At 40.8% G+C, this 15,066-nt stretch overlaps 1 protein-coding gene across 7 annotated transcripts in view; it reads right to left on the reverse strand.

Moving 5' to 3' along the window:
* kif13a (kinesin family member 13A) overlaps positions 1–15,066 on the reverse strand; it is a 38,260-nt gene that overhangs the window by 18,706 nt on the left and 4,488 nt on the right. For all 7 annotated transcript variants that reach the window (XM_061050476.1, XM_061050472.1, XM_061050474.1 and 4 more), the window contains exons 3-6: positions 6,445–6,457; positions 4,184–4,244; positions 3,194–3,286; positions 2,054–2,234 (exon numbers count right to left, since the gene is read on the reverse strand). In XM_061050476.1, coding sequence (XP_060906459.1) covers positions 2,054–2,234; positions 3,194–3,286; positions 4,184–4,244; positions 6,445–6,457 — 348 coding nt within the window. The remainder of the gene's footprint in view (positions 1–2,053; positions 2,235–3,193; positions 3,287–4,183; positions 4,245–6,444; positions 6,458–15,066) is intronic.

Consider the following 15,066-nt stretch of genomic DNA (forward strand, 5'->3'; position numbering starts at 1 on the left):
AAAGAAAAAAAATAAGGTTGGAATAATTACCAGCTCAAAATGAGGGACATGTGTGCAAAAAAAGAGAATTAAATATTAGGCAATGTTTACAATGTACGTTTTATGTTTCCCTTTTTTTATGCCTCCTTTAGTACTCACTAATGGAAGTTCATCAAATTCTCTCTGTGGAGAGGCTAAAAGCATCTCCTCTGACCTCGAGTGCTTGATCAGAATGACTGTTAACTTAAATACATCTGTTAGGGTTTTGACAAGTTCTTTTTTTCCCTTTTCTGAGAGAGATTAAATCAAATTGATTTCTGGGTGACTAGGCACAGCTTTTGGATCGTGTTAACAATGCTGTGTGAGAAACACTTTAACAGCTAAAATATATCTGGCGACGTGTCAGGTGTTTCTTCATATACTTGTTATGACACTGCGTGTGGAAATGAATGGAATCGATTTTCTGCAGCGTTGAAATAATTAACTCTGCATTCACATTCAGCACCGCTGTCATAAAATGTTTACAGGAATTTGAACACAAGCCAAGTTGTCACTTGGCATGAAAAAAAAGGAATTCCCCTAAAAACCTAAAAGGACTAGTCTGGGTGTTCTTTTGCTGTCAACAAACATTTTTACTCAGACTAAGTGTAACTCCATCTCACATTTCACAACCTTCAGTTTAATCCTACACAGGATGAATCTGTAAGAACATTTACAAATGCTTTATTAGCTCCTATATTTGTATATCTATTTTTAAAACACAGTTTTCAACAAGCAACCTAACCAAAGAAGCAAATAATCTTTTTCTACTCTCAGCTGCTAATTTGGACAAAGTCACCACAATACACACCGACAGAGGTCTATGGGACAGAGAAACAAGCTAGATCAGGCTTTGAACACATAGACAATAATCATAAGTGGGCTACTTATGGATGCTGTTTATGATGTTGGTGGAATTGATACAAAAAAAATACTGCTAAGTTTAAGAAACGGTCCAGTGTCTACAAGAATCTCTGTTGGATCAAGAGAACTGAGTGTATGCAGCTGTTTCAATAAAAGATGGTCAGGTTTGTAAAGTGAAGCGTATACCCTTTTCAAACATGCACTCCCAAAAGTTTCTAAAAAGTGTCTGGACAGCCTGCAAGGCAAAACATGACGTAAAAAATGGCGGCAAGTGTCTCAGTTTAATGGCGGACAATGCAACAGAGTCCACCTATTTTCCCTCCGTATCAGTGCTTCCTTCACGACAGTACTCGCATTCTCAGTAGTAACCGAAGAGTAGAAGAGAGTGCACGGAGACTGCAAAGGAAGCATGATTTTTAAGTCATCCTCCCGTCCTGCTGCGTTCACACATTGGCTCAACCTGACCTCTTGTGGAAAGGGGTCTGGCAGGAGACAAGTGGTGAAAATTTCTGCTGTTTGCTTCCGCACATGCAGCTCATCCCAAACATTTTGCTGTGATTATTTTTACAAGTGTGCATACAGGAAAGAGAGACTTAAGATTCATCAGATCCCTCTCCAAGCCTAACCACTGAGTGAGGTTGGCAGATGCATGCAATCAACCACACAAAGCAGCAAAAAGAGGATGCTTCCACTAGAAAGACAAACCTACAGTATAGTGTGACAGAGAACCCATTACACTTGACACTAAATAGTTTGTCTATTCCTAAGAAGAGACAAGAAGGACAAGTGCGTGTCAGGCTTGTTTTAGAAGCAACAGGAAGTCGAAATAAAAATGAGTCTGGCTGCATCTCAGACATCTGCAGCACACAGAGATCTCCTCTGTAGTCCCTCTGTGGGGCTGCTCTGATCCCTCTCCTGCTAACAGATGTCCCTCAAACACACACTCTTTCACAGCTGACTCCCCTGCAGTCTGTCTGCCAACCCACATCAGACCACGATGGTGAAGAATGCAGCAGTGTCAGAGCTTGATGCTGGCTGCTCTTCCGCAGGAAATGACCGGGTTCAGCTTCCTACTCGCAGCATTCTGTGGCAGTCCCACATTCAGTGCAACCAGACACAACAGAGCTATAAACAGAACGGCAAACTAACACAATGTTGACATCAGACTCACCCTTTTGGATCCAGCAGGTCGCGGACTTTCTCGTTGTAGATCTCCATGAAGGACACTTCCACCTTGAAAGTGTGGCCCTCGTTCTCCTCCCTGTGGACCCTCTCAAACAGAGAGCAGCAGAGTCGAGGGATCAGACCCGGCTGCTCCCCGTTCCCCATCATGGAAAAGGACTTGCCTGAACCTTGATGAACATTACAGAGTCACACATGAATTTTCCCCTTACAGAGAGACAGGACTAAAACTTTCTGACTTACTACTTTACCACAATCTGCTTGATTTTAGCTTCCTTTTTTAGCTCATCTACAGAAAGAATATTTACGTTGATATTATCAAGATCTCCAGATGTAATATAAAATGATTCAAAAGGTCTACAGCCACGTTGGCAGCTCTGTATGCACAAGACTTCTGTGTGTAAGGGCTTGTTGAAGCTAAATGCTGACCTTAGCACCATAAAATCACAATGACAATTATAATGTTGATGTTAAGTATTTAAAAAATGTAGCATGCTAAACAGGTCAACAGGAATATCAGTACTGGACAGATGACCTGGTGATAGTGCTTAATAAGCAGCTTAGGGATAAACAAAGTTGTGATAAATCCTCTAAGGAGAACCACTATCAGTATATGATGCAGTTTTTGTTAAAAAAAAAAAAAGGAAGTGTTGCCAATCCCTGGCCCAAGTCACACAAAACATGTATTAAGTTTCTAGTAATTGCTAAACCAATCCTGTGCCTCTCTCAATCCCGTGATGTCAAATATACATCTTGAAGCATGCAGGAAACTTTGGTTCTGATATGTTAATACACCGGAGGGTCAAAAAAATACTCTTGTTGTTTCTCTGTAAACTTTTCCATAGGTGTGTCCCTTTACAAAGGGTTCTCAGCCAGGATGGGAAGTGGGAGTAATGAGCTAACATGAATCAGAACGAGGAAGGAAACACATTAAGTGATTCACCAGAGTGATCGGAAACACAAGTCTTCCTGTTCTTCAAACTTTCTGAGGACACATCTTGAGATATCTTAACCTGCAAAATCTACTTTAACACAAACTTCTAAATAGTTTAAATGACTGATTGGTGAAATGGTAAAAGCTAAAATGAAATAAAAAGGCTTCATGTAAATTTCATTTCATTTTCATTACCTGTTTGTCCATAGGCAAATATGCAGGCATTATATCCCTGGAATGCATTTTCAAGTATTCCCTCTCCAAGGCACTTGAACACCACCTCTTGACCTTTCAGACAAAGAATCGGTTACCATGGTGATTATGGTAAACAGGAGAAACATTCAGTTATGTAAGAGCTATTCGTTGTCTGGTTTGCATCCCTAAGTAATGGCATAAAATGAATGCCAAAAAATAGATTCATCAACAAGGGCTGCAACACATAAAAAAGAAGATTTGTGAAAGGTGACGGATTCATGTCTCGTCGGGGTGGAATATGTGGAGCTGTGTAGAAAAATCTCTCGTGTTGCTCACTGTCGTGCTCCTGCTGAAAAGGACAGCTGTTTAATGTGCTAAATAAAGACTTGGCTCGGGTCCTTGAGGCAGCCCTTCACTGCACAGATTGCCTTGTCCATCCAGCACAAAGCAGATGGAATTATTACATTTCCATTACAAAATGAGGCTGATATGAAGAGGAAAATATCCACAATGATTATGTTAATTTGCGGGTAATAACCTTCCCTTTAATTTGTTTAAAAGAAACTATAGGAGTAGCCTTCTCTGAGCAGCATTCATTAGAGAAATGAATAGAAGGAGAGGATGAATGGGTGCAGGAGAAATTTAATTTACACTGTGGGTGGGTGGGTACACTGGTAGATCATTATTTTTGAACACTTTCATAGAAAAACAAGCGTCCAATGTTTTGTACGAAACCCCATAATGAGTTTGTTTTTTTTGAGACAGAATTAAACCAACTACCTTGATTGCATAAGTGAATGTGTTCACTCAAAATGCAAAACTGCCGTGTACGCCCACACCGTTTGCTTTGCTTTGCATCATGCAAAAACAGTTTTCCATCAGGCGGGGAGTTTCCCTGCTGCACAAAGCTCATCAAGCCTTTAAATGGGATATTACTTGAGTTCTTTGGTGGTGATAAAAGGATCAGTTTCAGTGTTAAGCATGACTCACCAGCATATTTGGGAACATTGGACTCATCCATGGACCAGAAACAGTGGTCAAAAGCAAACACCTGCAGAGGAGACAGCACAGGGAGTGTAAACACACACCTGTCGGAGCATGCACAGCACAACACAACCTGATCTCCCTTACTGTAACTCTTACTTCTTCTGTGGTACACAAACAGGCTTATGGTGGCATACTGTTGCATGCCACTCTGCAGTAAATCAGCTGGACTGAGCTTGAGTGAGTGAGGTAGATGAAGTAAAACCGAGTATTGTTTGGAAGTAATGCTCGTTAAGACCGCGCCATGACTGTCTGCACAAATCGGCTGTTAGCTGCGATGTGTTTTGTCATAGTGACTGGAGTTAAATGAATTCATAAATCAGGGTCAGCGCTTCCCAGAAGGAATTCCAGCACCCGGTGACCCTTGTCTCCAAGGAAACGGGGCTGTAGCTGTTCCCCCTGGTGGTGGTGCAGGCTGGCTCCAAGCCCAAAGCACTGGGTCTCGCAACACAGACTTCAGCAGCAGAGACCCCCTTATGTCCCCAAGCACCTGCAGGAGCTTTGTGTGGTTAACACACAGACAGGATGCTCTCTGGGAAGGTGCAGTAACCTCTTTAACCCATAAAACACGGACTCTTAACTGACAGAACAGCTCATTTTATTGTATTTTCTGTGAACAGATGTGCAATGCTATGGGTTTTTTTTCCCCTAGAGATGTTCTGATACCAATCATTCGTTCCTTGAAAAAATGCCAAAACGTCTTTATTCTTTGATATTAGTTTGATTGCATATTAGTGTTGGAAAAACACTGATTGCTGAAATTTTGCTAACTCTGCTAAAAAAAAGAAACGACAACAGTGTGTTGCTAGCACAGTGTTATGTTTGTCAGAGTGCTTATTGGTTAAGGCGTCAGATTGGTGCATTGATTGGGATACTTGCCAGTATTCGATTCAGGATTTGAGGCAGTCTCAGAGGTCAGTATCAATACTGGTACCAGTACTGGAAAAACGCTAATCTCCCCCTTCACACCACAAATTTCTAAAAAGTATTTTGTATTGCAATGTCATGCTTTCCTGCTTAGATATAGACTCGTGGTTTTATCCGAGCTCAGCCACTACTGTCTTAAAGATTTCTTCCAAGATGTGGAAAGAATTGCTGCAGTAGCGTCATCCTGCAGTGCAAGCACAACCCTGCAGCATGTCGCTACTCGAGGCAACAATTGCTGTGCTGCAGCTGCCAGAGCACTTTCCCTTCCAGAAATACCCCAAATAATTGGAGTCTCTTCTAATCATAATAAGGGCTATTGGACAGGGAAACCACTGGTTGCACAGTCAGCATGGGAAGCCTTGAGATCACTGAATGCTTTGAAAGCAAGACCTCCTCTTGTGACTTCACACAAGTGAGTGGGTGCCATTCAGAGGAACAAAAGTGCCATCATTCTCAATTAGGACTGGCTTTGGCAAGTAGGGCTTAAATCTCTTCTGGTCCGTCTCTGTTCAGCCTGAGGGTGTGACTGCGCAGCAAATTGTTCCTGATTGGACAATTACTATTAATCAGCAGTACCAATAATGATGAAGTGAAGAAGCACAGAGTCTATGTTTTATGATGTTTTGAGGATGAAAACTGGTCAAAGGTGATTGGACTGCATTCACAGTATACCCTTTAAAGAGCTTTTACTTAGCAGACAGGCACGTGCTTGTCTAGCTGACGGGTATTACAGGGTAACTCAGGTTCACAGACCCCAGAGACCACGCACACAAGCGCTGTCCGGTTCTGTCAGCTGCTGAGTGTACTGAGCACAAAGCCCGTCCCTGGTGTGTGAAACATCTCTGAGCTAGTCACCAGCGAGTTGTCAAGGGGGGAAGTGGGGGTGCACTCCAACAATGCAGCTTTGAATGCGCACACACACTGCCCCTGTGTCCGCGCTCATCCCTCTCTCATTGTGGAGCCTTTGTGGGTGTTCACGAGATCTTAGAGCGCTGACACATTCACACGGACATCTATCCGGCTCCTGCTGACCAACCAAACTACTGAAACACGCTCAATCATGTCCCTTAAAACTACAACACAACAGTACATCAACTTGTGCAGGATGCTTCTCTAGGGAAAAGTTTTTTCTGTGCTGCCTCTAATCTATTCGTTATACATGGAGGCTCAGTGAGAGGTCACTAAAGACGCAGAATTCCACTGAAAATAACTGTTTCTGTTCACACTGCGTCAACGCTGTTGATCTGATGGATTAACTGAATCAAAAGAAAATTACATACCTTAGATTGTTTCCTGTTCAGCATGAAGGTAAATCCACCATAAACAGAAGAAACCCCAAAGAAGAAGAAAAAGACAAAGGGAAAGAAAAACACGGTTAGCATTGGTCCAATTTAAAAGTCAGAGCATGTTCACACTCAGTAGATGCAGCTGCACTTCTCACAGCAAGACACTTCTCATTGTCTGTTTTGGACACAAACTCAAATATGTGAGTTAACAACTTTTGTTGATTTTAATGAAACTTGAGACTTCTTTTTTTAAATGGCGCATTTCCAAAATTCCTTGCGTGACTTTTTCATTCACCCCATCACTCGTTCAATCATTCACTCATTCATTCACTTCGACACTGTGGAGTTTCCTGGTGCTGCTGTGATGGGGTTCATAATTGGGCCAGTGGAGCGTGGGGAAGGGAAGAGATTTAGGATTCAATGTCCCACTGACTCTGTTGAGTAAATAGCTCTTATGCCTGTGGACTTAACAGAGAGGCCAGGTTGGGGAAGCTGCAGTCAGCATTTGCAGTTGCCGGAACTAGGGGACAAAAGAGTAAAATATATAGACAAAAGTAATGTAGGATTACTCTCTTAACTGGAGAGAGAATTCCACAAAGCGGCACTTAGAAATTCAAGTAAGAGCCTAAGCATCAAGGAAATCTGATGACTGGATATGAAGTGTTATTTTTGTTTCTAGGGGCATTTGTTATCTAGGTTTGTGTTTTTGTACATTTGCATCATTAATGTATTTGTAGCCATTTGCTGTTTGACCTTAGACTGTAGAGAACATGGTTGAGTCTCAGTGACATCACCCATTGGTTTTGAAGCCAAACGATGGCGGTCGCCATATTGGAAATGCTGACTGCATCTAACTTGCCATCTTTACACAGACAAAGAGGTAGAGCTGAGGCGGGCCTTAAGTCTTATTTCAAACAGCTACAAAACGCACTTGTCAGTCAAATTAATCATGTCACTGAATATGTTAATGTATGCATAGCTTTTCTCATTAATATAATCAAAACAGATGAGTTATAAAAAAAATATTCCCCTTCAGTTTTATACCAAATAAAAGAGCTATTAAAGGGATAGTTCACCCATTTGCATTAAGCTTTGTATGATTAGAAACCTGGTAGTATTTTTGAATGGTCGTGCATCCCACCCTCATTTTGGGAAATGATTTCCGATCACTCATTAGATGGGAAATCTTTGTATTTCTAAGTCTGAAAAGGAGCTTCCAGTGACGCAAAATGATGATTTTTGCGTCACTGGAAGCTGTTAAGGTTAGCAGGGTGAAACTACAACGCTAGTTCCTCATATTTTCGACCACTGAAGCTACAGACCAATCACAGATCAGTGGGTGGGAACTAACTCCCAGAATCGAAACTTAAAGTCCGTCATATTGCTTGGAAGCTATGCTAACAGGCTCTATGGAGAAAGCTGAAAATGGCGAAAATGGCAGACATAGAGTCTGTTTTCTGCCAGGAATTTCCAAGATCAATTCTGGAAGAAATCTCTGAATCAGTTGAGGAAATGGTCTTATGTGTTGAAGTAAATATGTCTGTAAATGTTTGTATTACTATATTTCTACTGCTATATTGTATATTTTGGAGAAACTGTATTGATTGAATTTCCCTCTGGCATTAATAAAGTATTTCTGATTCTGAACTAGAGGACCTTAGTGGGAGTGGCCTGTGGTGCTGTGCATTCTGGGATTTGGTGTCTTTCATCAACATGAGCCAAAAAGACATGACTTCTCTGATAAAAAAAGAGACTTTTATTTTTTGGGATTAAAAAAAAAGGCTCTTTTTTTATCCAAAAAGAAATAATTTTGGCTGTTGCAGGGCACTTTCCCTCATCAGCCACTGTATGGTTTATCAGGAGTGATCATATAAACAGAAGTAAGAAGAGACCATTTTTTTGCACATGCAAGTTATGTGCCTATAAATCTGCATCTTGTCCTGTCCTCCAAGAGTCAGCAGATCCCTCCTGGATGCAGCGTCTCCTGGCACAGACACAGAGGTGGGCATCACCTTCACATGGTAACTAATACAGAGCAGGAAGCTTTAGGGAGACTGAAACACTGCACCAAAGTGTCTCACACAAACTGAGCTGAGTCACCAATAATAGCACGCCTGTAGACCTTTATGTCAACACATAAAAATACTCTTCTGTACTTTTCTTTTTATGTAAGGTGTTCAAAATCAAAAGAGCAAGATAGGAAATATGAGCAAATTTCCTTTAAGCCATTGACTGAGCTAGAGCTGATTCTAATTAGGGACAGAGAGAGAGAGAGAGTGGGCAGAGGAGTAAAAAGTAGGAGGGCCTCATTAGGGATCATACTGAATCTAAATCTGGGCCACTGTCAGCCACTGTGACTCATTCTTAATCAGAGCAGACAAAGACTGCAGCAGGGCCCCGTCCTCTAGTAGGGCCACGAGACATTTGTCTGCAGCGGACAAGTACTAGTCAAGGACTTCTGACCAGGTCCCCGTCTGATCCTCTCTATGTCTATGTTGCTACAAAGTTGAAATGCCAAAAATGAAAGAAACACGTGGGAGAGCTGTGATAACAAATAGCCGCGCTGCAGCTTAAGTCTTGTGAAGCATGAGAAACGGACAGAGACAAAGAACAGATGTAACCATACAGACAACAGACTCATGACCAGAAAGAGAGGCAGAGAGACAGACATGTTAAAAATGGAGATGAAAGTCATTCAGTTATGCAATGGGTATAGTCTGTACTATTTAGCAGTAAAAAGAAGCAGAAACATCTCAGCAGCAGTAGTTTGCTTGATCTTGTTCAACGTTTCACAGACTGTTCAGTATGTAACTTAATCTGGCTATATTTAGAATTTCAAGATATTTTTCCATTCAAAATATTACAAAACACATTTGTGTAAACTTTTTGAGTTTATCCATGTGTTTGACCCTCTATCACAGTGTTAGGACCTCCCCCTCAATAAATCATAGTGCATAAGCTCCCAGTTCTCCCACTCTCCCACTCTGCTTTGGAATTAATCTCTTTCATCCCCCGAGAAATCTACATTCTTCTCAGAAAATATGTAGGAACCATGTAAGCTTTACCCTCTTTTTCTGGGATCTAGTTTAGCTAGTTAGAAATGATATATAATCATCATTCATCATAACTAGTTGTTGCAAAAATTAACATTATATTGAATATCTTAGTTAAAAATTCTGCAAATACAAATAAGAAATTGTCACTAAACAGTGATCATATCATTTCACCTAAGGGTTTTCATTCTGATAGTTTTTTTTAAAGTGATAACACATCATTAAATGTATCTTTGTTTTCTCCATTCACATTATCCATGACAAGAGAAGCTGCCGGTAGGAGCTCAGTCAGAAACAATGTTAAGTGCAGCCCCAAATGACTCATGCATGAAGCCCACAGGCTATTTGTGTAATAATCAGCGTGTATGTCAAGTCATGGCTTGAGGACATATTCAAGTCCGTGTTCTGGTTAAGCAAGTGTGTGGCACACATGTATGGCACAGAAGTGCCAGATAGCATCAGATTGTGCACCCCTTAGAGGCAGATGCAGGCAGACACTGCAGAGCCGGGAGGGCATGGTTGAAGTAAGAGAGGGGAAGGGGGGGCTGCTGGTTCTGCATGCTTTAAAGTCTGTGTCATCAAAGGCGCGCTCACGGTCCCACGCCTGCAGCTACCTGATGCCTAGGCACCCATGAATGATTTTAAGTTGGCTGAGGGGGGAAATTGGCCTCTAAAACAGCAACAACAGTGTGATTCTCCTTGTCTGAACTGATCCTGCGTCCTGGCAGACAGATTAGAGGGGCACGCTTTGATTGTGTTTTTAAAATCCTCATTTGTTATCACTTTGGGAAGCAGATACATCATCAAAGCCAGACTATGATCATTTCTTTACTCAGTGATGAGGGTCAGATTCACTCAGATCACATGGCTGCTGGAAACAGGGCATCTCTCAGTGTGTTGAAGCTCAGATCAATGTATTCCACTGGTGCCCAAAAAAGGAAGGTAAGATGAGTAGGAGGGCTGCGATGGAATCCCCCCTGTGGTTGCGAAGCCGGATTAAGGCCACTGGGTTATTATGCCACCGAAAAAACTGCACTCTTCTAGCCCAGTAGGCAACACACCAGATTAATATTGTATCATCCACCCACTGGAGCATCAGCCCACCCTTAAAAAAAATTACATTGCATGCCCACGCTTTCGGAAGTATCAAACAAAAACATTTTATTGCAATTCAAATTTGAAATCTATAAACAATCGCTCGTCTTCACTTGACAGATCTGGAGCAGACTGGTTCCAATTAGATGCAAGACATCAATTTTGTGCTTTCATATATGGAATCAGCCCAGAGAACAAGTTTTAAAAACACATAAATCCAAGTCTTGAAATGTTGTGGTTCCCCTTTTTTTTCAATGCCTGCAGGATAAACCGCCAGATTTAACAATGTCATTTAGCAGGCTTTGCAAGACTTTCTGATGATATAATCCGAATGCTCAAATGGAATGTGTAAATCACAAGGATGAGGTTCACCCCCCCGTTGAGCTGACATTCACAACATTCATCTGCGCCGTGGACACACGCACAGAAATAGGCATTTCCCCCATAGATTCAGATTTCTTGAAACTACGCCTCCCCCGCCTTTTTAACCTCCATTAGACCGCACTTAGGGCTCTTTCCCCCGTTTAGCTGTCGACCTGCTTCAGACAATCACATTTCAACAAGCTCCAGAGCCAATCACAACCTTCAGAGCTCTGAGTGTGCTTAGATGTTTGTGTGTGCGTGTGTGTGTGTAAATATTGAGTTACAGCTTGCTGTGCTCTCGCAGGCAACAAGCTAACATTTCAGATGGTCTTCCAGAATGTTTAGAACAGAACACACCGGCCCCCACCCACTCAGAGCATAGCATAGGTCACCCTGCTGCACAGACACACAGACAGGCAGGCAGACAAGACGGGTTGAAAGGAGAGAGGGGGAAATGCCAAGCAGGGTTACAGTAAGGGGGCCGCTCCCGTCTCTCACCAAAAAAAAAAAACTCAAGCTGATTTCAAGGAAGTCTTATGTTAGACTGAGCTGTAACCTTTATCAACACGAGTGATTCAAAAGTACAGATGACCGCTGAGGGCGGAGATTCTCACCGGACATTCAAAAATGCATTTTTTTTTTTAAAAGCACGAAAGGAAGTTAACATACTAATGACAGAAACAGACCTACAGCTATCAAGCTACTAAGAAAGCTAACTTCGGACAATCAAACTTTATCACAAAGTAAACATACAAAATCATAAAAAACCACAGAGAAGTATAATCATCAATGTCAAATCATATTTAATATGTAAGAGTGTAGGTTCTTGCATGACTGTGTGAGCAATATTTGAATGGTGTAGTTGGTGGAGTGGAGCTAGTGTGGTCCTTGGATGTTAAATAAGAGAGAAGGAAGATAAAACAAAGTTCTGTTTTCATTTTTTTGTTAGTATTCTGTTCGCTTTTTGATGACAATGTAAACAACTGCGTATAAAAGACATGTAAGAAATTTAGAAGATATTTCTAATAGGTGGAACTCCCAACAACTCATCTAAAGCATGACAAGGGGAAGCCAAACTAGTCACAACTTTTTGATCTGGTCACAGTGTCCAGAAGGTTTGTAACACCTGAATCAGTATTTTACAATTCATTCTAATTTGTGTGCTTTAATACAACTTTTATATAACACTCTACATTGAATACAGATTGTTTTCTCCATTATTATAGATTGGCTTGTCTTTCCCAGAAGAGTGGTGGAAAATGTGTCAGTAACTAATCACTGCATGAGATTTTGAGCAGAGAGGATATTGAAGAGTAAAACCTTAGTGAAGTACAAGTACATTAAAAATGTGCCCCAGTAAAGATCTTTGTAAACGTGCTTGTTTATATTCCACCACTGAAACAATTGACTGTGGCGTATTGTCATAAATACTAAAATTAGCTTCCCAAGAAAATACTTAAGGGTGGCTCGGGGATATCACTCATTAGATCATCCACATAACTCTGCAAAGTTTCAGTCTCTTGGAAACGGCAATTGCTAAGCAACACTGGGAAACATGGAGGCGAGACATCCCACCAGCCTCATGAGTCAAAGTAATTCCAAAATGAAAGCCAAGCAAAGGATCTCCAAAACAGCCTTAATGAAATGCACTGCCATCAGCAGCACACATGACGCGCATACCGACTTCTGTGTGGACTGCAAAGTTTCCATAACAAATGCTCACAACAAAACATATGATGGAGGCAGGGTCTAATTTAATCCTCTCCGGCATTTCTGACTCCACTGTGATAGGCTGGGTCAGCAGGCTGCAGGCCAAGTGTGTGTGTGTGTGTGTGTGTGTGTGTGTGTGTGTGTGTGTGTGTGTGTGTGTGTGTGTGTGTGTGTGTGTGTATGTTCTAACACAAACCACATCTGCTCCAAAACATTCAATCTGGTTAGTTTCACATGAAACAGACAATCCATAGAGCGGTTAAGTTCATCATCTTCAATATGTTTAAGCTTTCTTGTTGCTACCAGGACACGCCTCCTATGACCCTGTCTGCCTGCTAGATGTCACTTATCTTAATGCATACACCACGAGGCTGCAGAGAACGAGGGACGACTAGAAGCAGAGCAGCATGCTCATGAAATCTGGAACACATCATAAAAGTCATAGATTACAAACAGAAACAAAATAGCCAAAATAATAACTATGTGACCAGAAAGATTTATTACAATGAACTGAATATTCTTTTCCAGATAGACTATTGTAATTTTCATTTGTTTAAAGCTACTGTAAGGGAAATCATGGTTTCTGCCCCTATGGAATCAGAAATTGTTTTTTTTACCCTAAATTCAAATACAAAGTAGTACTTACATTCGTAAGTAGCTCTTTTCATAACAGTATTCTCAACCTGATTTCATTTTCAACAGTCAAATGTATCATTCATGGGAATCTTTGCGATGGAAAATGTAAAAAAGTATGTTTCTATTGGGTGCTGGTAATCACTTTGTATGACATCTTCCCCACAGCAGCAGTTTCAGGCAATACAAAATAACCATTTAGAAAAAGTAAGTCTTTATGCTGATTGTCATAGCATTTAAAAAACATCAGTATTAGTTTCACTCTGTTTCATAACCAGCTAAAAACTCTTCACAGGACATTTAAGTTATTGTTAATGTTGCCTGGCTCTACTTCTCCTGAACAAGAAGACTAAAAGTGAGTCCCTTTCCCACCATGTAAACTTCTATGCTTCAAAAAGGCCTCATCTGAGAGAAGCGTAAGAGGGAGAATTTGGATCATTATGGGAGAAATGTCTGAGTGGATTTTTAGGCTGCCCTCAGAACGAGAAGCCACATCTGACATTAATGAGGCGCAGGCTTGTCAAAGAGGCAGGACGCCATCTTTTCTGAATTCCGGATCAAGATGTAAACAATGTCCCACCCTCTAAACAAACAGGGCATGGTCCCTGAGAGAATACAATCATTTCATCAGCAGCACGCAACACTTTCTCTTAATAGCTTGCATGAGATAAAGCTTTACATATTAACTTTAGGTCAACTGACTTTGAGGATAACATGTTACTGAATGGAAAGCTTCATTTTCAGCACTTTGGAAGAATAATGTAAAGACAAAGGGAACATTCCTGAGGGCAGAAACCGGACAAGGCAGCATTGTCATTCAGTGAAGGATTGTTTTTGAGAGGATGATGACACTATAAGTTATACGTGACCTGGGAGAAAATGTGACCAAGCTCCTTCATCAACAGAGGAGACTTTCACCTATACTAAAAACACTTTTTTAGTGCCTTTGACGTCCGTATATCATACAAACAGATGACATTAGAGGCCATCCGCAAAGGCTCTTATAAGACACATTCTGACCACATTGTCTGCGTCTACAACATCAGAGAAAGACTGTCAGGACAATGCAACCAAATTTAAAAGTATGGTTGGACACTTACGCTGTTTTTGCTATATCATGGTGAGTCACATTGAAAATGAATACCACTCTCGTATTTTTACAGTAAACACAAAGCTACTATAAGCAACTAGTTAGCTTGGCTTAGCACAAAACAAACAAACAAACAGGGAAACAGCCAGCCTTGTTTTGCTAAAAGGTTACAAATTATCTTCTAAAAGTGACTTTTAAGCACAAGACGTACATTTTTATATTGTTTGTTTTTTTACAGTAAAGAAAGATCATTTAAAACAATGCTTTGCCAAAAGGTTATGTACTGAAATATTTAGCTGAAAGTAGCCACTTCCTCCAGCTAACACTAGCTGCTAAAAAATGCTACTAGTCGAAAAAACAGTTGAGATAAGACCCCCCAAAGAGTAAACAATCTTTGTTGTTTTTTCGAGTAAGTTTTGCTACATTTGTTTAAAGGCTTGCTATTTTTTTCCTATTTCCAGACTTTATGCTAAGCTAACCCAAACTAAGCAGCTTCTTATTTAAAGTATAGACTTGAGAGTAGTAACTATAGTCTAGTTTGACAAAAAAAAAAAAAATTAGAGAACTTTACCAAAAACGTCATATTATTATTTTTAACAGGAACGGTTTTAAGTCTTCCCTGCTGCATGTAGAACCAAACCACATACTCCAACATATTTGTTGAATATTTTT

Source organism: Labrus mixtus, chromosome 11 (genome assembly GCF_963584025.1).
Source record: "Labrus mixtus chromosome 11, fLabMix1.1, whole genome shotgun sequence".
NCBI lineage: Eukaryota > Metazoa > Chordata > Actinopteri > Labriformes > Labridae > Labrus > Labrus mixtus.